The sequence below is a fragment of the Botryllus schlosseri genome, chromosome 7 (genome assembly GCF_051294905.1).
Source record: "Botryllus schlosseri isolate E-star chromosome 7, Bs_hap1, whole genome shotgun sequence".
In the NCBI taxonomy this organism is placed as follows: Eukaryota; Metazoa; Chordata; class Ascidiacea; order Stolidobranchia; family Styelidae; genus Botryllus; species Botryllus schlosseri.
This window is the reverse complement of record NC_137242.1, coordinates 26,761,369-26,787,254: the sequence shown is the minus strand read 5'-3', so window position 1 is coordinate 26,787,254 and position 25,886 is coordinate 26,761,369. Positions and strand designations below refer to the sequence as shown.

General features: G+C 39.9%; 3 protein-coding genes across 3 annotated transcripts; all 3 read right to left on the bottom strand.

Moving 5' to 3' along the window:
- Window positions 1-515: 515 nt before the first annotated feature.
- Window positions 516-2,069, bottom strand: LOC145443520 (uncharacterized). The gene has a single exon (XM_080321476.1). The coding sequence runs from the start codon at window positions 2,067-2,069 to the stop codon at window positions 516-518; it is 1,554 nt and encodes a 517-aa protein (XP_080177602.1).
- Window positions 2,070-4,741: 2,672 nt separating this feature from the next.
- On the bottom strand, window positions 4,742-13,847 carry LOC145443319 (creatine kinase B-type-like). The gene is made up of 7 exons (XM_080321300.1): window positions 13,588-13,847; window positions 12,789-12,940; window positions 11,570-11,702; window positions 9,439-9,610; window positions 7,982-8,105; window positions 5,629-5,818; window positions 4,742-4,991 (listed from the first exon to the last, which is right to left on the bottom strand). The coding sequence occupies exons 1-7, from the start codon at window positions 13,763-13,765 to the stop codon at window positions 4,819-4,821; spliced, it is 1,122 nt and encodes a 373-aa protein (XP_080177426.1). The 5' UTR covers window positions 13,766-13,847; the 3' UTR covers window positions 4,742-4,818.
- A 1,959-nt stretch (window positions 13,848-15,806) lies between these two features.
- LOC145443517 (uncharacterized) lies at window positions 15,807-22,399 on the bottom strand. Its single transcript, XM_080321475.1, has 5 exons — window positions 22,288-22,399; window positions 20,569-20,637; window positions 20,300-20,458; window positions 16,605-16,718; window positions 15,807-16,232 (listed from the first exon to the last, which is right to left on the bottom strand). Exons 1-5 carry the CDS (start codon window positions 22,397-22,399, stop codon window positions 15,976-15,978), a joined length of 711 nt encoding a protein of 236 aa, XP_080177601.1. The 3' UTR covers window positions 15,807-15,975.
- Window positions 22,400-25,886: the final 3,487 nt, after the last annotated feature.

Here is a 25,886-nt window from a genome sequence, read left to right as displayed (position 1 = left end):
CTAAGTCAAGCATTCATGGTGTAGTGAGACATACATCCTCTATCTATATTTAGCCCTTGTCGGAAAGTATCAAATTTGTCGATATATTTTTGTTCTGTAGCCTTGCGGAGAGTAGCGTCTTCCATGTTCCCGACCAATACATTGATAGTCATGTCGCTCCGAGTGCCCAGCGGAAGAAAAATGATCACCGACAGGCTTCGATTTGTTACCTTTCGAGATATCATGTCGGTGACCATTCACTCTCTTGTTGAGAGGTTGACTGGTTTCTCCTACGTACCATGCAGTCGTACATCCTTTTCGACAGCGAATCAAATATACGACATTATTTGATTTACAAGTAAAATGGCCTTTGATGTTGTGCCGGGCGGGTCCTTTTGTAATCACGGTGCTGTGATTGAGAATAGCACACGTCTTGCATGATGGCTGTCCGCAATTTTTCACGCCATTTTCTCGTCTTAACCGAGGTAGTCTACTATTTACCAAAATGTTACGCAAGTTGCGTGGTTGCCGGATGGCTAAAATAGGTCTTCTCTTACTTCATTGCATTTCGGATCGTTGATTAGTATTCGCTGATGTTTTCGTAAAATCTTACGGATCTTTTCTGCTCCCGGGAAATATGTAGTGACCAGCGGCACTCTGCGATCTTGTGTTTCCTCATTGTGATTTCGACTGCAATCAAGGAGCTTCTCTCGTGGTACATTGAGGGCCCTTTTTATTTGATTCCTTATCAGCTGTTGATCGTAGCCAGATTTGATTAGTTCGTGTTTCAAAACTTCCAAATGTTCATTTTTGTCCTCTTTCTTCGAGCAAATTTTATGAATTCGAAGGGCTTTGCTGTAGACTATTCCTTTTTTACAGTGTACTGGATGGAAACTGTGGTAGTTTAAAATCTTACCAGAGTCCGTTGGTTTACGGTAGAGTGACGTGAAAATGCGACCTTCTTCGATGTTGACAAGCGTGTCGAGGAATGAAACTGCAGTCATCGAGCTCTCCATGGTCAGACGAATGTTAGGGTGAAAGTCGTTTATTGAATCATGAAACTTTTTCAGTGACTGTTCTCCATGGATCCATATCATGAAAATGTCGTCGATGTATCTCGTATAAAATATTGGCCGCAATGTTTGTGTCTCCATGAAATCCTCCTCAAAATGATGCATGAAAAGATTTGCGTATTGCGGAGCAAATTTCGTGCCCATGGCCGTTCCTTGAAGCTGTAGAAAGATCTCTTCGTTGAATTCGAACGTGTTGTGAGTTAACGTGAAGCCGATAAGTTCCATGATGCTTTTCTTTGAAGGATGTCCAATTTCTGCAAGAGATCTCTCCACAGCCTCCATGCCATCCTTATGAGGAATACTTGTATACAGGGATGATACGTCCATGGTGACTAATATCGTTCCTGATACTATGTGATTGACATTCATGAGTTTGTTCAAAAAGTCCGTGGTGTCACGACAAAAACTTGGTGTGCTTTTCACCAACGGTTTAAGGTGTTTTTCCACGTATCCAGATATGTCTTCCGTTATAGTTTTGTTGCATGACACGATGGGGCGTCCAGGAATATTCTCTTTGTGCAACTTCGGTAGAAGATAGAAGCGGCCAAGAGAGGGATCAGACGGGATATTGATCTTTGATTTCTCGTCTTCTTCCATATCCAAGGATTTTATAATTTTCTTTAATCGTTTCGTGTATTCTTTCGTTGGGTCACAATATAGTTTCTGATACGACACGGAGTCGTTCAACTGTCTGTAGCCTTCTTCTAAATAGTCTTTCAGGTCCATGACGACTACTTTTCCTCCTTTATCAGCAGGCTTGATTACGATGCTCTCTTCCTGTTTGAGTTCTGTGATTGCCTTTTTCTGCTCCTTCGTAAGATTTTCGTTGTAGTTTCTGTTGAGGAGCTCCACCACCAGACTCCCTTGCTGCCTGCTTTGTTGAAGTTTCCGTTCAGGTTGCTGCCGCCGCATGTGGCGTACCTCCTTCGAAGAGAAGCGCGCAATCTGATGACGAACCATCATCGTGCTTCGTTGTGAATTGGCGATTGTCGTTGCGTGCGAGACCATTGTAGGCATTCCCGTTCCTGTTCGTGAGGGCAATTTATGTGAAAATATCCGGCTACCATGCATGTACGTTGTACGTACACGTTAATAGGGGAATCAATTTTTTCAGTGAAAGCTTGTACTGGGATCCAAAATCGAAAGTATTATTGTTATGAAAAATCAGAGTGCAGTTCCTGCAAATAGCCAGTTAATTTTATAGGTAATTAATAATAAAGCAATTATATTGGTACTTCCATATATAACTAGAAATATTATGAATATATTCTCTGCTGAACTAGATTTACGATGCATTATTTTCTGATGTGAAAATTAATTTAAATGTCTTATTTTTGCGAATTAGGCAATTATAAGCCAGGAAGCTTCACCAATCGACTAGTTTCGATATGTCGTCCATATCCCGCCGATTAAATGGTTCATATCCGAATGAGTAACGCTACATCAATAGCTGAATCGACGGAAACTTTTCTCTTTATCAGTTGTTCGTGGTGTGTGGACCAAACTTGGACTACTAGATAATTCTTGTTGTCTAATTGGATTAATTATAGAGTGAAATGCAGGTGACCTAATTTAAATTTAATTTGGGGAAATGTTTTTAGGATCTGAATTCAATTCTAATCTAATTTCAGGTTTTCCTGAAAATGATACAGGAGAACTATACAGAGGTGGAAAAAGTAGTCAAGAAAGCTACTCAAGTAGAAGTAGAAGTAGCGACGAAAAAATTTACTCAAGCACGAGAAGAAGTACTTCTTCCAAGAGCAACCTAAACTACTTGAAGTAGAAGTAGAAGTAGAATTGACTAAATTTAAAAGTACTCAAGTAAGTAAGTAGTTATGAAAACGATCCTAATTCGTTCACAGGGATTGTAAAAAGGTGCACATTGAGCTATGCGATAGGTGACGAGCTTGATTCATATTGATGCAAACCAGCAGGTATCCAATTGTCGATAGCATAAGTATTCGTCCACATCATGGGATGGAAATGATAGTATTGATATGGAAATGTGATGCTAATCCTCTATTTTCTCGAGCAGCACGTTTTAGAAAATAGCCTGGTATGGCGCCATTCCCTATATTATAAGGCCCGTAGTTTAGTCGAAGAGCAATACGGAGGTGGTGTGTTGGATACGGTGTAAACACTTTGCGCTATTTGTAAACGTTAATAAAAAATATGGTGGACCGTAAAAATGCCATATTGTGGAGCTTTATTTCCAGAAATTGAAGGCATTACTTGGGCTTACCATATTTTGGAAATCTAAAAAGAGGACACTTTTTCAGAAATTTGCAACTTGCAAAACCGGAGTAGAATTCTCAAAAACTGTTGAATTTTTCCCACTTTGTGATCGGTTGACTAAAAAAAAAAGGTCATCTTTTCCGCTCAGAGCTAAGATTACCGTTTTTAACTCCGAAATACCCGCCGGAGCTTCACTTCTGTGCTAATTTGCGACATATCACTCGCAATTTGGTCTAAATCCGACCAAGAATTTCAAAAAAGAGGACAAAATCTCAAAAAAGAGGACAAAAGGGCGTCCACCGAGGACACTTTCAAAAAAGTCTAAAACAAGGACAAATCCTCTTAAAAGAGGACGTATGGTAAGCCTACATTACTGCACTTGCTTTTATACTTGTATGTTATTCAGACAAAAGAACTGACAATAATTATAACTAAAACTATATGATACTGGGAATTGAAAGTGAAATATAAATACTACTTCTAAAAGCAGAACATGTATTTCATGTTTTTGTCCATGAAGTTTCAAAGGTGGTATGCTAAAACAGCTTTGGAACTGACAAAGTCAGAGTCCACTTTTCCAGATTTGGACACGCCATGGACATGCTAGATTACGATATGACAAGTAAATGTTAGATTACGAAACATCAGTTTCAAACGTTATAATGAGCCATATATACTGTGATGAATTATTTGATATGAACGAAGGGCGACAATGTGGTGTGAAAGGAACCACGTCAACCCTCCACCTAAATTATATCAACCGATGCTTTCGTGAAATCATACTGGAGACTCCGTATTCAGCACTGCGCGCGAGGCGCGACGAAAATTCTGGGCTTTACTAAACTTTTATGAAAATTAAATGTTGATACTCCGTGAAACAGCCCCAAAACTCCTCAGGCTATCTTCCTGATTGGAAGATTGAACTACTTCAACTTGACAAAATGAAAATAGCGAAAAGTAAGTAAGTAGATCACAAAATATTTCCAAGTAGAAGTAGCGAAAATCAGATCTACTTGATTAAGTACCAGAAGTAGAGGAAAACTACTTGAGTACTTCGAAAAAGTAGAAGTACTTCGTTACTGACCACCTCTGGAACTATATAATGCAAAACAAGCCAAACTTGGGGTGAAAACATTGCCATTCTCATGCTTATGCTCATGAGAAAAAACTCTGATTTGATATGAATTGAACTTGATTTAGTTACATTTCTTTTTAATTTTTGCAAATGCATTAACCTTATATGGAATGTGTGGCGATAATTCTATTTTGGTCTTATTTGAAAAAGCTGAACAACAACTCTGATCCGGACATTCAAAACATTTATCCCTGGATGATATCTTGATGCAATTTGACCTGCCTATACTTGGAAGATATCTGTCCACCTCACATATGCATTTTGTGAGCCACTGCAAAGAAATGCCAGGCGATGAAATCATTTTCTATTGAATCAAATATAGTTTAATTGGGAATTTATTGAATCAAAACCACAAGTTGACGATATTTATGATATCTATGAAATTTAACGGATAAGTCATTTCTGCTTTAGCGCCTCAATCTCCGACTCCACATTGTCGCCAGCTTCCAATTTCTTCTCCATTGAAATCAAGTATTCGACTCCGTCGATGACGGTCTGAACTAGTTCCGTTTCGGAATATCCCAACCCACCTGCGTTGTAAACACTAATCGGGCTTCCTTCTTTTTCGTCTGTGGAATGCATATGAGATTTCGATTATATATCTAAGAGAATGGATGGGGATCGTACACAGCAGGATTATCAATTAACGCAAGATGTTTAAAACCCTTGAAGACCTTGAAAAAATAAATTTCCTCCGTGTTTTTGAAAGTTGTGAAAATTAGGAAATGTTATTTTAGCTGAAAAATGGTTTATTCACTAACCGGTATTTACAAAGACAAAGATACACTGAACATGAGATTACATTAATTAGTACATATCCGGTTAATATGACAGATAAGGTTGATTTTGCCTTGACAGTGTCTAACGTTTCGTTTGGTGGTGGAGGGAACAAAATAAACTTAATATCATGAAGGAGCTTATTGCTGTACTGGCATTTTTATTAAATGTTAATTTATTTCTTTTGCTTTAGGTGAGTGGACAAAGTTTGTCATGCTCCCCCTAAAATGGCCGATGACTCCAGATTGGAAACCGCTTGCATTAATCATAGTTTTCCTCAACCGTTAAAATATCAATAATATAGATATATCATCAACATATATACGCCTGACCGCGATTCTGCCAACCCTACCATATAAGCTCGAGCCTATTTAATCACTATAGTATAAGAAGACGCAGGGAGCTTCTATCCCAGTAATTTGCACTTGCCTGTTGCGCCACTCTGGAGTCTTAATTTCTTCAGCAGCATCTCAAATCTGGGCTGTCGCGAAAGCAATGGTAGTTTCATGCCCATTTCTACACGCAATGCTGTTCCCAAGTTACTCGGGCACGACACGATGTATCCTAGATGTTCGTTCCAGATGAATTCCCATCCGTCGGATTTGATGTGATTTTCAATCTGTAAAATACATAAGATCACTCTTCTTGTGCCATATAAAACGTTGCCGACTGACCATACACAATCGCATGCACCATATACACCCACATAAGTTAATTCAAAGGGCTTCTTGGGGGTACAGAACTTCAAAATACAATTTAATAGTAGGCCTATATTAATTTCAATTGTATAAGTCAATTCATAGGATTTCTTTCATTTACGTTATTGAAAGTAATAATTCTGCTTGATATGTGAGAAGTATAAGAAATTCCCAATGATCAAAATGATTCGAGTACTCCATTCTGAATAGAGCAGTGGTTCTCAACCTTTTTTCAGTCACGCCCCCCTTTATGATATTGAAAAATTTCGCGCCCCCCTTATCGTCGTATCACGACATCCAACGGGGATGCTAGCAACCTCGACAGATTGTTTGATGGCATGGAAGGTTATGACTGTTGATGAGAGAATTCAAAAATTTGAAAATAGGTCTATATGTAGAGAAACACGCGTGAATTGGAGGTAAATCGCGCAGAGCGCGAAAAATGTTTGTAGTTGACCGCTTCGTCGGCCCCCTTCAGAAGCTCTCACGCCCCCCCCCCCCCCCCCAAGGGGGGCGCGCCCCCCAGGTTGAGAACCACTGGAATAGAGTATTATTTCTAATGATTCGAGTCGAGTAGTGAGACATCACATTCTCGGCTCTTTGCCAACAAGTCCTAATTTCGGTTTTATTAGCAATTTTTATCGGCTCAGATTTGCGATACAATGAAAATATAGGAAGGTGTCCAGACGACTTGGAGTAGTCTTTGAAATCATACACCCACCTGGGCCAACGCGATGTAAAGAGGAGGCATGCATACTGAATGAAATGTAAAAAAAAAGGATAATATAGAAAGCAAGCGACAAAATGAGGTTGCATGTCACGGAAGGCGAGATCGATATGTCATATCGTGCTGGTCGGGTAATCTCGACGGCGGATTACTATTCATTTAGTACAAATTGCCTGTATTCCGAATTGAATGTGGGCATGCTCGTCGACAGCGGGATAGCCGGCGAGATACTGTTCCACACGTCAGGTTCGCAATATTTGACATAGCGATGATCTTTTACGTCGACCATAAGATAATTGTACGACGTGGATGCGCGTGTTTCGTACTTATGAGCTTTGATTCCGAGGTAAAGAAGTCATTGGAAAATTCGTGGCAATGACCGCAGTGGAACTGATACATAAACTTGGCGATTCCTAGTTTTCGCATATCTATTATGTTTAGGAAAACGAATCTCTTTAATTTATCGATGAAAATAACAGTTTCCATAATATTGAAAACTGGATTGGTAGTATTGCAGCACACGAAACATGTGTTACAAAGCTTCTGTGAAGTCGTGATCTACCCAAAACAATGTCACTGAGCAGAATGAAATAGGTATGGTCATGTGATTCAAAACTGGCATTATAAAATGTACATATTTCCACTCTGCACATCTTTCAAGACGTCATAATGATACCCGGAGCCTCATAATACTCGGCTGTGAATCGAAACACTCAGGTACTCGATTTTCCCATCGCTGCTCGTAACTATAGGGAGTGATCGCTACTCAAGTAGATATCGAAGCAACGTGTATATTTTACTCAATTACGACTGGAATTACGTTTTTCCGAGACACAGGTGCACTAGGTAAAATTAAAAAACGATAACCTGAAAATAACTCAAGTTGTTTAAGAAGTAGATTTGGTCGATGGGTCGCATACATTTAGCAGTAAACTCGGGTGGTCACTTTAAAAAGGGCAGGATGGATATTTGGAACTAATACAAAATGACCGCCTAGTCTACAAATAGGTATTATTTTATTCGTGACAGAGGGACGGAGGGACTGTTTCGCCGGGTTGCCATGACGATGTCAGTCATAAAAGTAAATCAACAGCATTCCAGATCCACTTACTACTTTACAAAATAAGTATTTCCGCCTAACAATGTCAAGTACAGATGGAAGTAGGCCTAGTCTAAAACATAAACAATTGCTGCAGTAAGCAAAATCTACTTGATTGTTCGCAAAAACTGGAAATATACTTTGTTACCGACCACCTCTTACTATAAGACGCATAAGATCATTCTAGTATAAGTAGACGATGTAATAGGGGGACACAGTGCTATGAGTTTGCAATCATGGTAAAATCGTTATTGTAACCTCCGTCATCCCTTCACACCATCGACAAAAGGCTTCTTTCACGTTCCCGTCATTTTGTTTCGAGGTCACTTGAAGGTGGTCTTCTTCGTTGACCCACGCAAAAAAGTTTTTCTTCTCGTTATACCTAAATTGGACAAAGGTTTACGAAATAACTGTTCTTCCCATGAAAATTAAAACGAGTGATATTGCCGCAATCATATATATACAGAGGAACCGCGCACTCATGACGAGATCGCGTACTGGTATGATCCATGGCTGCAACACCAGCGGGTTGTGGACTCCAGTCCGACCGATGTCGACTCCAGAATTCCTATCTAAGTTTAAGGTTTAACTAGGCTCCTCCTTGATAAGTGATCCGCGTAAGTGGCGTCTTATAAAAGCCTAGAGGTCTGCCGTGCTAGAAGTCGATAACTACGGAATCAAAAATAAAGAATATCGGCCTGGTGTTAATTGACCAATGTGATTGAAACACCATGAATATCGAACAACACACACACACACATATCGCGCACTCGAGACTTAATTCCGCATACCATTTCCTCTGTTGTCTATGGCTGTTGTCATGAAACACCATGCCATTGTGCAGGTTTAGGCTATTGACTAGAGACATGACTCAACCCGAGTCGCGAAATTTTTAGTGACTCGACTTGACTCGGTTCATTTTTATAAAATACGCCAAATGACGCAATTACAGCACTTCAGTTATTCTGTGGATTGACTCGACTTGTACTCGAGTCATTGCGCATGACTCGGACCAAGTCATATGACTTGAGAACAAGAAGACAAAGACATCGTATTTTCTAAGCATAGTAAACGTCCGATACTGTTGACATTTCGTTTATTAGTACTGGTACTTGAAAATGCGACCAGAAACTGTTAAAAGTGAGGAAATTAGTATACTATGAATGCGAATCTGTCGATATCAGTCACCAAGTAGAGTTGTAAAATGTGAGTTTAACTAGACTTCAACTCGAAACTGAACAGTCACCACAATGACTTGACTATGTGTCTATGTCTCGGACTCGACCCTCTGATTGTTCACTTGGAATCGGACATCACGCTCGGTGGTTAACTGAAAATGACGCGACTTGACTCGAGTCAAAACAATAGAAGCGAGATTGACTTGTGACTCGGACCTAGTGACTTGATTACAACAAGCCATTGTGTCGATTGGATATAATTGTAGCAGATATATTAGCGCCTTTTGCCTGGGTATAAGTCGGTGTCAGAATCAGGTTGTATCGAGTTGAAAAGAACGATTGTTCATGCATACAATTTTCTTTCCTATTCTGTACTAGTTGCTGACGATTACCCACAACGAGAGTCAACTAAAAACTATCAGGCTTATTTCAATATGGATACTAACCAATTGAATACCAAGATTTTACAGCACGGGTGGGACACCATCGTTTACAACTTTCACCACATTAAATCTATTTCTATAACGATAAACCTACCAAATTCCTCTCGCGTCCGGCCAGTCGCGTGTTATATTGCTGGATGACATGACAGAAGATGTCGGTTTAGGAAATAAAAGCTTTTCTTGGAGAAGCTTCGCTTGTTCCACACTCGAAAGCTCCCGCAACGACATGTACTTGCCGCGCAGTTGTCCGTCCACCTTTGCTAATGCTAGAACACAATGAGTAAATGTTGCAAAGATCAGGATGCTAAGTTCAAGTCAGCTAGATAGTGCCCGAAGAACAATAAAATCTGAAACGCATGCTACAAAATATAAACGTTATCGTGACGTAAAAGATTTTATATACTTTACTTTACATAAATATTCTAAACAAAATTACACAACACCTTCAACAAATATGTCGCACGTTTCGTGATTTACCTTCACGTATTCACGATATAGACTTTATTATCTCACCGTCAACGTTACGCAATCTTAATGAGAGGTTGTACATTAAACTACTTGCAGGGTGGGTCAGTAAAAAAGAGCCTCTACGTTTGCCCAGTATTCAAGTAGTTTTTTTCTACATGGACTCAGTGGTCCCTTACGTTGATTTGCATTCCTTTGACGAACTCTAAATTATCGCTGAGTCACGAAAGAGAAATCTACCACAAGACTGATTGTTCGCGTTCAGGACGGGGTAAATACGAGAAACGCGGTCGAAACGCAACAGTCTGATGCCACTCGCCTAATTGAAAAAGAGCTAATAAATATTGGAGGCAGAATCAGCATTTCAGAAGGAGAGGGTTTCTTTTCCGAGGCCTAACCCCCCTCCCACGCGTACGCCTCTACACACGAGGTACCAACGCAACTGTCGAAATTCGACTAACGATAGAGCATGCAGTTAATGTTGGCTGAGACGGGTGTGTCATCACTACTATCATTATAATGAATCGACTGGAGAAGTGAGACATTACGTGTTGGAGTACTGAAATTATAAGTTACTTACCACTAAAAATTAATTCAACAATCAAGTCGAGTTTCGATACTATTGTACATGGTGAAAAGCAGTAGGCTAATCCACAATTGAGGGTATCGCAGCACACAGTAACATCCAGTCAGGGCTGTAACCAAGTCAAGGCTCCGAGTCACAAGTCAATCACACTTTTATAATTTTGACCCGAGTCAAGTCGAGTCATTTCTAATTCATCAACCAGTCGCCAAGTCCAAGTCCAAGTCAGCGAGCAGAGAGTCGAGTCCGAGTCCAAGTCATTGCGTTGATGGCTCAGTTTCGAGTTAAAGTCTTGTTAGAACCACTTATATACCTCTATTTAGAGATATTGAATGTTTCACATTTAAAATATAAAATTTTCCTCAGTTTTAACAGTTTTAACAATTTTTAACAGTGGCCGAATTTTTAAGTACCAGTACCAATAGGCAAAATACCAACAGTGTTTCAACTTTACTATTCTTCGAAATTACATTGAAATGTCGGTCGTGGCCGTCTGAGACTCGAGTCAAATGACTTGGTCCGAGTCATGCGCAACGACTCGAGTCCAAGTCGAGTCAATACACAGATTGCCTCGAGTCGATTTGAGTCATTTCAGTACTCTGAGAAAATGACTCGAGTCAAGTCGAGTCATCAGAAAATCTCGGGTCGGACTCGAGTCGAGTCATGACTCGAGTCATTACAACCCTGCATGTACAAAGCTACAGGCGTTAATGGATAAGAGATATATGTGATGTCGTGATCAACTAAACGCATTGTAATAGCGTGCAATGGAATAAGTGTGGTCGAAAATATATCAAATCAAGCTTAACGCGTTGTAGAACCGGCAATATATTCTTTGTGGTAAGACAAAAGGTACCTATTTCAAATTTCCCTACCTTTAATACTGTTATGGCGTCATAATAAGTGATAATATTCGAATACTGGGCTCGACGCCTAAAATTCGATTCAGAATCGAACCACTCTGGTACTCGGCTTTGTCAAGTCTCAAACTGATATCGTCATTAGATCATATACAATATATATCTTAAAAACTTCACTAAAACTGTTGGGGTGGTCCTAATACATCCTCTGTCGTTAGACCTCATACATTTGAAGAACAAGTAACTTCGTGATTGAGTAGGTCCGGACACCGAGTTGAACCGGAGTAACCGGTTGGGAGAATAGCAATCCGAAATACCTTCGCGAACGATTTCTTCAGTTTTTCGTCGTTCCGCACGGGAACAGTGTGGGGGAAGACAGAGTCCTCGTATGCTTCGACTGCATTTTACGAGAGAAGACACAACGTACTTTTCGTCCATGTTCTCTCCGCCCTTCGTGATAAAATGCCAAATTATTTACGGAACAAAGTAGAGCGGAGAAGATAGCTTAGTGGCGGCGATAAGCGCCTACCGCGCGCAGCGGCGCAGGTTCCATTCCGTGTCGAAGATTATTCTGGGTTTCTCATTCCCCACGTACCCGTTCTTATGGCCAGGAAAAGCTCAGAGAAGGCTTTTTTTCGGATTCCAGGCATTCACTGATTAAATTGTTCGGTTGCCTAAAAACCTCAACACACCAAGTTTAGTTCACATTTACCCGTTGAAATCGAGCCAAATATTGTGTGCAGCGTTTTTTACCCAACCTACGCAGTAGGAATGGTGTTAGAGTTGCATTTAAAACCAACGGTGTTTTGAAACACTTTGCTTAAAACATGTTTTACTTTGCAACCCTTTTGGGAAGAAATCCGCAACCCTCTTGGGGAGAAATCCATGTCTTTCTACTAAGTGTTTCCGGCGCATTTCCGGCCATGTACATCGCATTTCAAGTCATCTCTAGTCTCCTCTGAACTGCCAGCTTCCACTTTACACAGCAAGTATAAGAATAGATATGCCCATTACGTAGCAAATATAGATTATCGTCACTAGATTAAACTATTCTAACTCGTTCAACTCGTAAGTTTTAAATATAACTATAATGGGGAATTGGCAGAGGTGGTAAGTATAACGAAATCCTTCTATTTTTTAGAGGACCCAAGTATGTTAGTATGCTTCGCATACCCGTACTAATTGCTCACGGGCTGTGTTCCAGACTGCCTCCGATTCTACTTGAAACATTTTAGGCGGAAATGCCACTTCCTTTTTATATTGTTGACTCCGCAAAGTGGAAAGTAGTAGTGATAAGTTTCCATCACTTCCATTCCACTCATTCGAGTAGTTTTAATACTCTCTTTATCTACTTCCACTTGAGGTAGCTCTGCTACTTCTACTTGTAATTGAGTATACATTGACAGCATTATCTGAGCACTGTGAGCAGCTACGCTTACTAGTTTGATCATCTCTCGCATTAGATATGCCGTTAACAAAACAGCGCTGGGGAAAAGGTAGCCGTGCTCAAATCTAATTCTCAATATAATAAGGTACCGTCAAGTTATCCGGATTGCAGTCAGTCTTGTGCTTGTCAGTCTTCTTAAATCCATTATGTCTAGCTTCTATTACTTGATCGAATAATTCGGCAAACACGTCATAAGATTCCTCATCGCCAGCCACACATCCGTCATCAATGAAGGGGTAGCCTTCAAAATAGAATTGAGTGTTATTCAACACTCAAAACACAACGAGTCGTATAATTATTATTACAGTCGGCACCGCTCAATTCCGACACATGATAACACTGAGAACCGATTCATTCGACCAAAATGCTCAGGAACGGCAAATTCAGGATATTCTTCGCTTAATTCCTCTATAAGCTCGTAATTCCTGACGGCCATGGCAGTACTCTCACAAGGACGTGCCAACTTCATAGTCTCTTTTATTTAACTGCAATTGGGTGCATCGTGCAGAAAAAATAAAATCGCTCTCAAAATTAAACAAAACAAAATAAAGTAAAGATGATTCCTTCAAAGTTCGGCGGTTAGTGACGTTGGTATAGAGATATCAAAAAGTACTATTTGAATGCTATATACCTGTGTTACACAGAAATAAAGTTCATGGTGTGGTGATAAAACGAACTTGAAGATAATGAGCGTTATATATGATCCATGCCTATTACTGCAGTATAGCGCAGTGGCAATTAATGTATTACGCAACAGCGCCGTATTTTGAATGCGTTGTGTGCCTTTACCCACGACCATGAAGCGAACAATTGATTCTCCACTCAGTGACGCCAAAAGTGAGCATAAACTGTATATTGCATCATTTCACAAGTTTGTGAATTGTATACCTTGATTATCGACTCCTGTTTGAATGCAGTCGTCGATTGAGAATCCACTCGGTGTTGTCCTTGCTCTTAACCGTTTGTACATATCTTCCGTGAGGCAATGAGCCATATGATTGTTGTTGTTTTCCAAATACGGATATTCCTCACGGCTAGTATACCTCGCCGTATTTAAGTTAGGCATTCTTACTGGCTCTGCTGTGACAGTATTCAATATCAACTACACCTCCTGGTAACTACGACTGCGCGTTGTGGGGAAGTTAACGCATTTATCAAGCGCCAGTTGTCACTTGCGAAGTGATTACGACTCTGGCTTTTGTCAAAACCCTGATTATCACCTCGCTATCATTATGGTAAATGATCGTGTGGGATTACGAATCGGAATGGCTTTTTAAGCCTCTGAACATACATTTTGCCTTTCAAGATCGCATATTTTTGACGGAAACAATAAGACGGGATGTAATCGAGTTCATCGCCGATAGGTCAGAGTAGTTGAACTTGTGTGAACTTTGATGTGGTGTCTATCATGGCAAGTCGAATAACTAGGGCTGGGCAAAATCGAGTACCTGAGTGATTCGATTCTGAATCACGTAATATGCTTCGAGTCGAGTCGAGTAATCGAGTATCACTCATTATGACGTCACAACAGGATGTACTATGTCGAAGTCCAAATATGAACCTTTTATGCCACCACAAAGAACGTAATGCCTGTTATCCATCACATTAAAGATACTTTGGTATTTTTTCGATCATACCGATTTCATTGCACTTCTTAACAATTTTGTTGGATGATAATGACTTCGGAAATGTGTTATTTCCAGTAACGTTCGTAGCTTTAAACTGTGTTAGGTGTGCTCAAACACGGCCAATCAAGGTTTCACGGCTTCCTCAGTGGATAATAGTATCAAAACTATAATTCACGTCAGTAAATTTACTTTCAGTTGAGAGGACCGTAAAATTTCAGTACTCGAAAAAATCGTCTTTTACTACTCGACTCGAATCATTAAAATTACTACTCGATTCAGATTCGAGTACTCGAATCATTTTGCCCAGCCCTACGAATAACAAAGGCATGGTTCAGGGCTGATTTGGATAACTAGTTAATTCGGTTTCTCTAATTCTGGCTAATAAGAGCCAAATGATCCAATAATCTAATTCGTATCTAATGTTTCGTTTCTACACTCGCCGTTTCATTGTAAACTCATTTCTGCTTTTCCTCAAAATGCTACAAGACAACTATAGTGTGAAACGAGCCAAGCTCAGTATGTAGTGACATGCCGTTATCATGCCTAAAGGGGCACTGCACTCTAAAAATGATTTGGTCTCAAATTGAAGGGCAAAACGAAATGAAATTTTGGCCGCAGTCGTTTTCTTCAGAACGCCACCGTAATGGAGCTGCAATTTATTGAAATATCGATAGCAACTTCGCGCTCCAGCAGTCACGCAGAGATCAAACTTTATATGGTTGTCAGCCGATGCTATGAAGAAAATATGTCGTACACGCCAAGGCGGTTTTAATACCGCGTTCAACGGAAGATGTTCAGTCAGGAGATTTATGTCAATATCGGGCCTTGTGTATTCTATTTCTTTAGTACATATGGCGTGTATGACATATTTCCTTCATATCATCGGCTGACAACTATATAAAGTTCGATCTCTGCGTGACTGCTGGAGCGTGAAGTTGCTATCGAAAATTCAATAAAATGCAGCTCCATTACTGTGGCGTTCTGAAGAAAACGGCTGCGGCCAAAATTTTTATTTCGTTTTGCCCTTCTATTTGAGACCATATCTTAGGTTTTGTTGTATTTCCGTTTAATTAAATAGCACGAGTTAGTAAACACATATATAATTAATATAGTGTATCAAAATTAGTCATGGAGTATTTTAGATTTGACTTTACAATTGCATCCATAATATCTTCGTACGAGGTGAAAATTGAACGATCAGTATGTAGTTATGTTGTGCATTTGATGAACAATCTTCCTCTTGAATGGCTGCAATAACCCTTACCAGCAAATGACAATTCCGTGCTCTGGCTTAAGTAGATAGTGACACCTATATTGATGCAGCGTAACCATATGCGATATTCAGAATTATTACTCGCGTGGAACGTGGTTTGAGATTATTATTGTTGAGTTATTGCACTGTTTTACAAAGTCTAGGATTTGAGGATTTGCAGAAAGTCTTTCGATTGCTTGACCAGTCCAAACTCAATCCAACCGAACTCCACGCAGGGAAACACTGTATTTAGCGAGATAAAGCGAGGACAAACGCAATATCATCTTCAGAGACAAATCAATTCGCAATAACAATAGCTATATTGAAAGGAACTTGGCTCTCGTGCAAAGTATGGGAAATTGTACCAATCATAATGTACCATATCTATCCATACAACTACACAGAATTTATGTTCCCACTGTGACGCTGGTACGAGCGTCTCAAGTATCCTGTGCACAACCAAATAGAGAAGATAATAGCGCCGCAAACAACAACGGTTCCTAGCATGCAAAGCCAATATTTCGGACTATCATAGTAATAAGCGGAAACATAAGCTAACGCAAACACCGTCAACACAACTGCAATAGTCATAATGACACATACCATATATGTTAGCAACATATAATTGTTGTAGGTTTGCCGCAGACGTCTCTCTAAAAATAAATAATTGGCATGGTTGTAATGACTCGAGTGGCGAATTTTTTTTTGACTCGACGTAACTCTAGTCATTTCATTAGGTACGGTAGATGACTCAACTCGACCTAAGTCATTTTGTATTCGACTTGTAGGCTACTTGACTCATTATGCACGACTCAACCAAGTTATACGGCTCTAGACAAAGACGCCCAGGCGAGGCATTCCATTGTAACTGAGGAATAATAAAGTTACCACATTATTGGTATTCCGTGTGTCAGGGCTGGTTCTTGAAAAATAGTGCCGGAAACAGTCCAGACTGAGGAAAATTAGCACGCTATGGATGCGACCTATTCGATATCAACGGTTCAACAAAGTTTGAACAAACTCACCTCTTTTTAATTCGTCTGGACTGAAGAAGTCAGTCGGAGGCGCTCTTGATCTCGAGACGATGTTATCCAAAGATGCAGATCGTGGAGTGCCTGGTTCGTCCTCTCGCCACAGACCTGCAAGATTGTGAACAACCCAAGTTCGCCTATCACTTCTAGACATCATTACACTACAAGAATATACTCAATTTATATGATATTGGTTACAAGGGCTGGAATCTTGTGTACTCAACAGAGGTGGTCAAAGTAGTCAAGAAAGCTACTCAAGTAGAAGTAGAAGTAGCGTTGAAAAAATCTACTCAAGTACGAGTAGAAGTACTTCTTCCATAAGCAACGTAAAACTACCTGAAGTAGAAGTAGAATTTACAGACTTTAAATCTACTCAAGTAAGTAAGTAGTTGTGAAAAAGATCGCGATTCTTTTACAGTGATTGTCAAAAGCTGCAAATTGAGCTACGCGAAAGGTGCAGAGCTTGATTTATATTGATGCATACCAGGAGGTATCCAATTTTCGACAGCAGAAGCATTTGTCCGCTTCATGGAATGAAAATGATAGTATTGATATGGAAATGCGCTACTAATCCTCTGTTTACTCGAACAGCCCGTTTTAGAAAATGTCATGATATAGATATGGCGCCCTCCCCTATATTATAAGGCCCGTAGTTTAGTAGAAGAGCAATACAGAAAAGTTGTATCGGATACGGTGCAAACACTTTACGCGATTAGTAAACGTTGATAAAAAATATGCTAGATCAGTGCTCTTCAACCTTTTTCGACGTGGTACACCCTTTTAACGTTTGCTCAAAACTCGTACACCCCTGTTCATTAGGGGTCTTCAAAAATGACTTTTTTCCTCAAATCGTACTGGTTTCTTGATAAAATTGTTAGGTTACCTAACTTAGCCTAAACACCAAATTTGGTTCAATTCCAACCAGTAGCTGCATGGCTACGGAAGAAGAACGTTTCTATTTATAATATAAAAATATATAACGAAAACTGTGAAATTTTCTGTTCACCCCATGAAAGTATTAGGTTGTCTATAAAAATGATGTTCTTCAAATTTGGTTCAATTCAAACCAGTAGAAAAATTGTAGCAAAACAGTATTTGGTCACAGAGTCTATTCGCAGCCAGTTAGGCCGCCCGCCACGCAAATTGGAATTCATTTCGTGTCAGCCCCAAAACAGCATGAGATTACGAACGATAATCAACCTAAACAGTATTGGGGAGAGAGTAGGCAAAACTACTGCTGCAGAAGCGGTCATTCAGATCAGCGATGATAGCAGGCGCACCAGCCTACTGCGTATCAGGCCTGCCCCACACCACACACCGTCGATAGTAGCACATGGGCTGCAAGAGATGTCAGTAACCTCAGATCGTATGCCGCTATACACAGTCTATTGTCGCTAATTTGCATCACTAATAACAAAAAACTAAATTGCAAATGTATGGTGAAATATTTGACATAAAATCGGCATTTTAAAACAAAAGGGTTTCGATTTCAACTTGGAAGCTGTTCTGACCCTGGCTGGCTACGTCACTTCATTTATGAGCATTGCGGTATTTATTAACGTCGGGTAGTACTGATTCAAGAAGTCTGAGCTATCGTGGCGCTTTCCTCAAAAAATCACTAAAAGACAAATGACTAGCTGAACACCTGTTTGTTAACTGCATACTTTCCAACACCAAACGGAACCATTGTTCTATTGCCGACGGCTAAATGAATAGGAGAAATATTTGCTTATGACATCACAATCAAGCGGTGTACAGTATTACACTTGAGATAACATCGTACCATATTGCTCATTAACCTGTGCGTCAACCTGTACTGACCTATAAACCTGTCTTTGTGATAGCTAGCCATCAGCTCATTGTAATTCGGATCTGGTACACCCCTGTACACCCAATCCGAGTGGTACACCCTTTGTAAATTCTGGTACACCCTAGGGTGTACGACAACCCCGGTTGAAGAGCACGGTACTAGATCATAAAAATGCCATATTGTGTAGCTTTATTTCCGGAAATTAAAAGCATTGCTATACACTTGCTTGTATCCTTCAACATCTATGTTATCCAGACAAAAGAACTGATACTAATTAGAACTCAAAGTATGATACTGGGAATTGAAAGTGAAATATAAATACTACTTCTAAAAGCGGAAAATGTATTTAATGGCTTTAGTCCAGAAAGTTTCAAAGGTGGTATGCTAAAACAGGTATAAAGCTGAAAAAGTTAGAGTCCACTTTTCCAGATTAGGACACGCCATGGACTGCTACATAACGATATGATAAGTAAATGCTAGATTGCGAAACATCAGTTTCACTCATGATTGGCCATATCTACTGTGATGAACTATTTCATATGGGCGACAATGCGGTGGGAACGGAACCACGCAACCCGCCACCTAAGTTATATTCACCGATACTTTCGTGAAAACATATTTGTCATTCCGAAACTACTGTGCGCTAAGCGCAACGAAAGTTCTGGGATTTATTCGACTTATATGAAAATTAAATTTTGGTACTTTGTGAAACAGTCCCGAAATTCTTCAGGCTATTCCTGTTATTGGGGGGTTAAACTACTTCTACTTGACAAACTGAAAATAGCGCAAAGTGAGTAAGTAGATCACAACATATTGCGAAGTAGAAGTAGAAGTAGCAAAAATCAGATCAACTTGAGTAAGTACCAAAAGTAGAGGAAAACTACTTGAGTACTTCGAAAAAGTAGAAGTACTTCGTTACTGACCACCTCTGGTACTCAATAATGCGATCATGGCATGACATAGCTAGTTAAGAGGGTCACCGGTAAGGAGCACATGTGACAGAATGGGATTCGAGCTGGAGCGATAGTTATGTATGCACGACATCTGGTAAATCGCCATATTTTGAATGTAATAAACGGCTGTTACTCACACGACTGCATCCTTAGCAAGTGAGCAAGGATAGAACATGGAAAACTCAGAATTTTCCAGCTTTTCCAAGTTAAATTAGCACTAGAGTCGGTAAATTCGCATAAACTCGGAAATCGAATGAAATTCTTAGTTAGAAATACAAGAAAATCAAGCTTAGTTCACATCAAATCAGAATTTCAGTGGGTGGAAGCGTCTGGGCCCATCAAAGCTGCAATTTGTTATATCGATGTCCAACAAAACATAATATTTCACCTAGAACCTAGATGAAATGATTTATACTGAATGCGCTATCTTTGTTCGCGTATCAAGTGGATGTCAGCGTCAGGTCAAGTCGATGTAGGCATGGGCAACTAGATTATAAAGTTGTGCGTATTTAAACTAATTAAAGCGAAATGACCGCAACCTAAATCTAATCTAACTTTGGAAATGTTGCAATGTTTTCATTCCAATTCCAATGTATTTACTGCTTTACCTGAAAAAGCTGAGGGATGAACCAATGTATTATCTTTTTGTATTAATCTATATCAAAGAGAGTATACAATTTCAGTAATTTTCAGAGACGGTTTCCAATTATAGGGTACTTATTTATGTTCTTGAACAATATTGAATTTATTTTTCAGATTGAAATCGTGTATACCTGTCGGTTCCTCGGAGGACCGGTCACTTTTCTCGACAAAAGAAAAGACAAATCACCCTAAAGAGATTATATGGTCAGCCTACAAAACAGCATTGCTATATCAAAGGTTCGCACAATTCCCGAAGACTATTCCGCGGGAGGTTTTGAACTTACGACTTTCTGACAGTTCAATTGAAACAGCGTCTGAGTGTCGCCGTTGATCATCTGATGTGCCAGCTGTGTCTCGCGCAGGCCCAGAAAACCCTTCCAGCAAGCGTCTGTATCCATGTCTCAATACAGACGGACGGTGAATACGTCTTGGCGAGTTAGGTCCTTCAGAATGCGCCATTTTACAGAAAATAATATCGTTAGTATTCTAAGCCAATACATCAAACTGCAATTGATCTCCATATCAATGAATACAATTGTTTAGGAATGGATACCTCTTACGATCCTCTCTATCCTTTGAGAGTTGTTCACCCGTCTCGGTGTGAATACCAAACTCGTCGCGACTTAACGCTTGGATATCACTGATAACCTAATGGCACAGTCGCATTTACCATCTTTGTCTCAATTATTACTGATTAATTACTATGTCTCTGTCACTGTCTCGCCGAGATTAGCGGTTCCCAATGTATTCGTCGGTAGCAGGAACGAGATGATGGTAGAATAATTTTAATCTGATTTGTGAAATGTTGCAATGCTGCAATTTTAGTTATAATCGAATTCCTGCTTTCCCTTAAAATGCTACAGAAAAACGGTATATCAGTGGTTCTCAACCTTTTTGTCTTCGCGGGACCCGCTTGGACCGCCACGGACCCCCGAGGACCCCCTCAAGTTTTCATTGAAAATTAGCCTAATTAACGTGAAACCGTCCACTGTTTCGTACAAATATTGATTGTAAGCTAGTAATAAACAGCCACAAAATGACTTTTCTTGAAAATAATATCACCCTATACTTCGAAATTGGGTAGACATTTATTATTTCGAAACGAATTTTGTAGCCGTATTTATTGTCTTGAAAATCCGCTTCTTCGATTGGGGATCCCTGTTATCGTCCAGCCATGAAATGTGTATATCTCGTAACCGAGAGACATCCCGTTCTAGAGTAATTTGCCTCTAGTATAAAACTACTGATTCGAGAGAATCAGTAGACTCATTTGCTAAACCTACTTGTAACAACGTCTGAAATATATTCGTATGTCTTGTGTAATATTGACGTCTTAAGAAGATCTCACCAGGATACAGGATTCCAGGTTAAGTAGTCAGCCAGCTAAACCTATAATACTTTAGTTAGCTATACTTCTACTACCACGAACAATACCTTATAACGTTGCAATATCCAATAGTGCTGAAAATCCATTTCCACCAAGATATTTGTGGCGAATGTAATATTAACGCGTAACGCTTCCGGCAACAGCTTTTGGTATGTGTTTTCTATTGGAAATATCACGTCCAGCCTATAGTCATTTCTATCTAGCATCTCATCTTTAAGTTATTTAGTGGTTATATCACAGGAGAAAAGGGCAAGGTTTCAATTCCTTCATCAGGACAAATTGGAAAAAAACTTCCAGAATTTCTATGTCAAATGACTGTTTACAACTTTGCTGAGGCTGACTCCAAACTCCAAATCCAACATGCTATCTCCAACGTTTCACTTTTCCACAAACCCCCAAAATACATCAATAAACAGCAATGGTAATTTTACAATTAAAATGAGTTCGCACAGACGCCCATTTTAATGATGTGACTCCTAAAGTTTTAGCAATTATGAAGCGAAACTTCCTCATGTTTCTCCTAATTGAAATAAAAGCTTAAATTGTAAGATTAAAAGATAAATTAGGTTATCAATCACTTTACAAATTTAGAGGTTACACGGATCCCCTGAAAAGGCTTCGCGGACCCCCGGTTGAGAACCACTGCTATATATAGTGGAAAACGAGCCTAGCGTGCTGTACATACATTTGCCATTCCCTTGCTTTATGACGATAAATTCTGAAAAGATACGGACTGACCTTGATTCAATTTTCAAGTTTTCCGGAATTCATTGATTCGAATAGTCTTGGAAAAAACCGAGTAGTTATCATTCTAAATTTAATCTAATTTTAAAAAGCTGAAAATATTCTAGTTATTAAGCTCTGTCTCGGTGATTAGATTCTGACTATTGTAGCGTCCCTGATACAGCGCGTCAAATTCAACAGGAACTTTATCGTGTTCGTGGGCTCGGGACCTCGCCTTTCCGCGGTCGCACGCACCGGTAACACAAATCCACATTGCTTTGTACGCATATATTCACATGACGACATGACATCGCAAAACATACACATTGGCACAAAACCCAACCTACTAGGTTACACTACACACAAAAATCACTGCAAAAACCCCATAGTAGCCTTGTCAACCCGAGACACTTCCTACTGTACTACCCCACTTGAACTACTATTTCAACTTCAAAACCAACATACTCGCTCACAAGCAGCACCGCCAGCCACTCTCCCCGACAGACCAAGAACTCTTCTCCTTCTCCCAGACTATCACGTGCAACATTCATACCGAATATTATGGAAAACAGCTAAATGCCAACACAATGTGATTACCAGGGCGTCACACTGTAATTACAGTTCATCATTGACGATAATTTGATATTTTTTCGATCATGCGTATTTCGTGTAATTTTGTGACAATGCTGTTGATTGATCATGACTTAACAGAAATGTCATTTCCACTAAGGTGCGTAGCCTTTACTACCATTTTCGTTTTTACCATGTATTGAGATCCGAAAAAAATACGCTTTTTAAAAACTCACTAAGCTGTAATACCGGAAAAGAAAACGGTTAATTTTAAAAGCTTTCGACCGATAGTACGTGTGCGGACTAAAAATGGTCGTCCCTTTTTTTACGGTACGTTAGTGGTGTTGATTGAAGAGTAGGTCATCTCTTCGACTCGCCAGTAGTATAGTAGATCGGTCGTGATGCGCCATAGGGTTCTTATGGGCGGGGTCGCATGCTAACGCGAAACCGGGGGTGGCATGCTAACGTTTTCGTCTTATGGCGGGGGTGGCATGCTAACGTTTTCGTCTTATGGCGGGGGTGGCATGCTAACGTTTTCGTCTTATGGCGGGGGTGTCATGCTAACGTTTTCGTCTTATGGGTGCGGTCGCATGATAACGCGAAACTCGTGGTGGCATGCTAACGTTTTCGGATATAGGCGGTGGTCCCATGCTAACGTGAAAACTCGTGGTGACATGCTAATGTTTTTGGTATACGTGCGGTGACATGCTAACGACGATAAATGTGTCTGTCGTGTATTCTTACGGGATCTGTCGTGATTCGCCATGTGTTCTTATGGGTGCGGTCGTGATTCGTACTTTCAGGCGTCTCTCGCGTGGTGTTGAATAGTCACCAACAATAATCGCACAAACGGAAACGTGGCTTGCAAGAGGATTAAGCAGTGCGACCTATATTTCGAATGACCTGCGCGCTGAATTGTTTCACAGCCAACCGCGGTGGTCGTGACTCGCCTTTTTTACTATAGGTGGTGACGGTGATTCGCCTGTCGTGTATTCTTACGGGGTCTGTGGTGACTCGCCATGTGTTCTTATGGGTGCGGTCGCATGCGGCTATTGCGTCTTATGGCGGGGGTGGTGAGCGGCTATTGATGCTAACACGAAACCCGGGGTGGCGAGCGGCACTTATTTCTTATGGCGGCGGGTCTTATTTCTTATGGGTGCGGTCGTGATTCGTACTTTCGGTATAGACTGCGGGCGGCATGTCGTACTTTCAGCAAAAAAGGTGTGAAATAGTTTGCCAAGTCTAGGAATCACTTGCAAGGTAATATTTTGGTATTTAGTTTACCACAGAGCCGGCGTAGACGGCGATTCGAATATCAACAATAACAACGCTCACGAATTAACACTTCAAATAGCTGTGAAATAGTTTGCAAAACCCCGCGATCGCTGACAAGATAATGTCTCGGTCATAACCATCTTTCACGACTTGGTGTCATAACCATACCGATCGCTCACGCGGTGAAATTTTAGTAATCAGTTTGTCACAGTACTTGATATCGCTGGTAAGATTTAACAAGTAACGAATAACAGACCGCGGTAACTTGAATAGCGACAAATTGTCACTTATTTCCGCTCTAACCCTAATCCTTTGTGAAGTGAACGCTTATTCAAAAGGTTGTGATATAATTTTAAAATCCAACGACCACTAACCGGATAATACTTCAGACATAGCAATTCCTCATACCCACCTACAAGGTAATATTTCGGTAATTAGTTTGTCACAGAACCGTCGCAGGCGGTGATTGGAAAACCGACAATTTGTCACTCGCCCGCGATCGCTATATGTTTCACGCCTCCAGAATAGTGGCTGACTTTAGTTGCGTGATAAGATCCATGAAAATATTCAATCAATGTGTTAGTTTATCAACTTGAAATGAAACTCACTACACAAATCAAGTCGATTCGTATCTGAATGTTTTAAATCGGTACAACTCTAATCCTTTGACAAATCCCTTACCGCGTTTTTGTTGAATCGAACGTAACCCGAATATTACTGACGCCGACTTTCAGCCGCATCGAATTATTCGCACATTCCGCGCCACTGTTTTCACAGTTATAGAATCAATACCAACTATAACTCTACAAGAATCAAGAATCACAAGTATGTGCATTACACAGTTATTGTCTTTATTAACTTGAAATCAAACACTTAACAAAAACACACAACTAATCATTTGGCAACTCTAGCATTACCAAAAAATTCCAGTATTGTTGATTGAAAATCCTTGAGTCATTATTATCAAAAATGTTATAGTACCGCATCGGAATCCATTCGCGGGATGTACTAAAGTTAAATCCAGATAATCCAAAATGAAATATTTGGACTTTGACAAACATGACTACCAACTTTGATCCAGTCACATTTCAAGATCATACTTTGAAACAATCCTTGAAACTTACAACTCTATTCACGATTGAGTTTTCCGTTTGTCAGTTTCAGTAAATACTACCGCGATATTTTAATGTGTTACTACCCTCAATAGAATCAATCAATGAAATAGCACCTGTTGTAAATATTTCTAACTTGACAACCACTTGTGCGTACCGCGATCGACTTGCGACGCGATGAGTTAAATCGGAATATTTCAATCTATTTGTCGAAACCTTGAACAAACTATCAGGTTATTTTTTGTTGTAATCGAGTGAACGGAAATAGTATTACGTCTCAACATTTTAGCATCTTCCCATAAACAAAAGAGTAAAATACAAAAAACCTTGTCAATTCAATCCGTTTGTAACTTACCCAACCAACTCAACAGTATCCTTACGAGAAGTAGACAAGACTACGCGAGTAATCACTACAATCCAAAATCCATAGCAAGTTCGGTTGTATTCATATCCCTACGACGCGTCTTTTGTTTTTCAACTGTAAAAGTCGTTACTATTTTGCAAGACAAAGTAATTACTACTTGATATATTTTATAAACCAAAGTAAATACTACTCGGTGTGTGGTTTGAGATTAACATATTACATTTGAGTATACCGGATTTGAATGCCTGACCAACGTAGTTGCGAATTCATTTCTTACAATCAAACGCCGGTTTTACATTGAAAGGTATCATACTGTAAACATAAGGATTGACACATTGATTTGATATATGAGATTTTGTAATGCTCGACCACGACTTGATTATTAAATTATTCACGATAATTAGACCCGATGTTGTGGTAAAGGTTATTAGAAAATATCA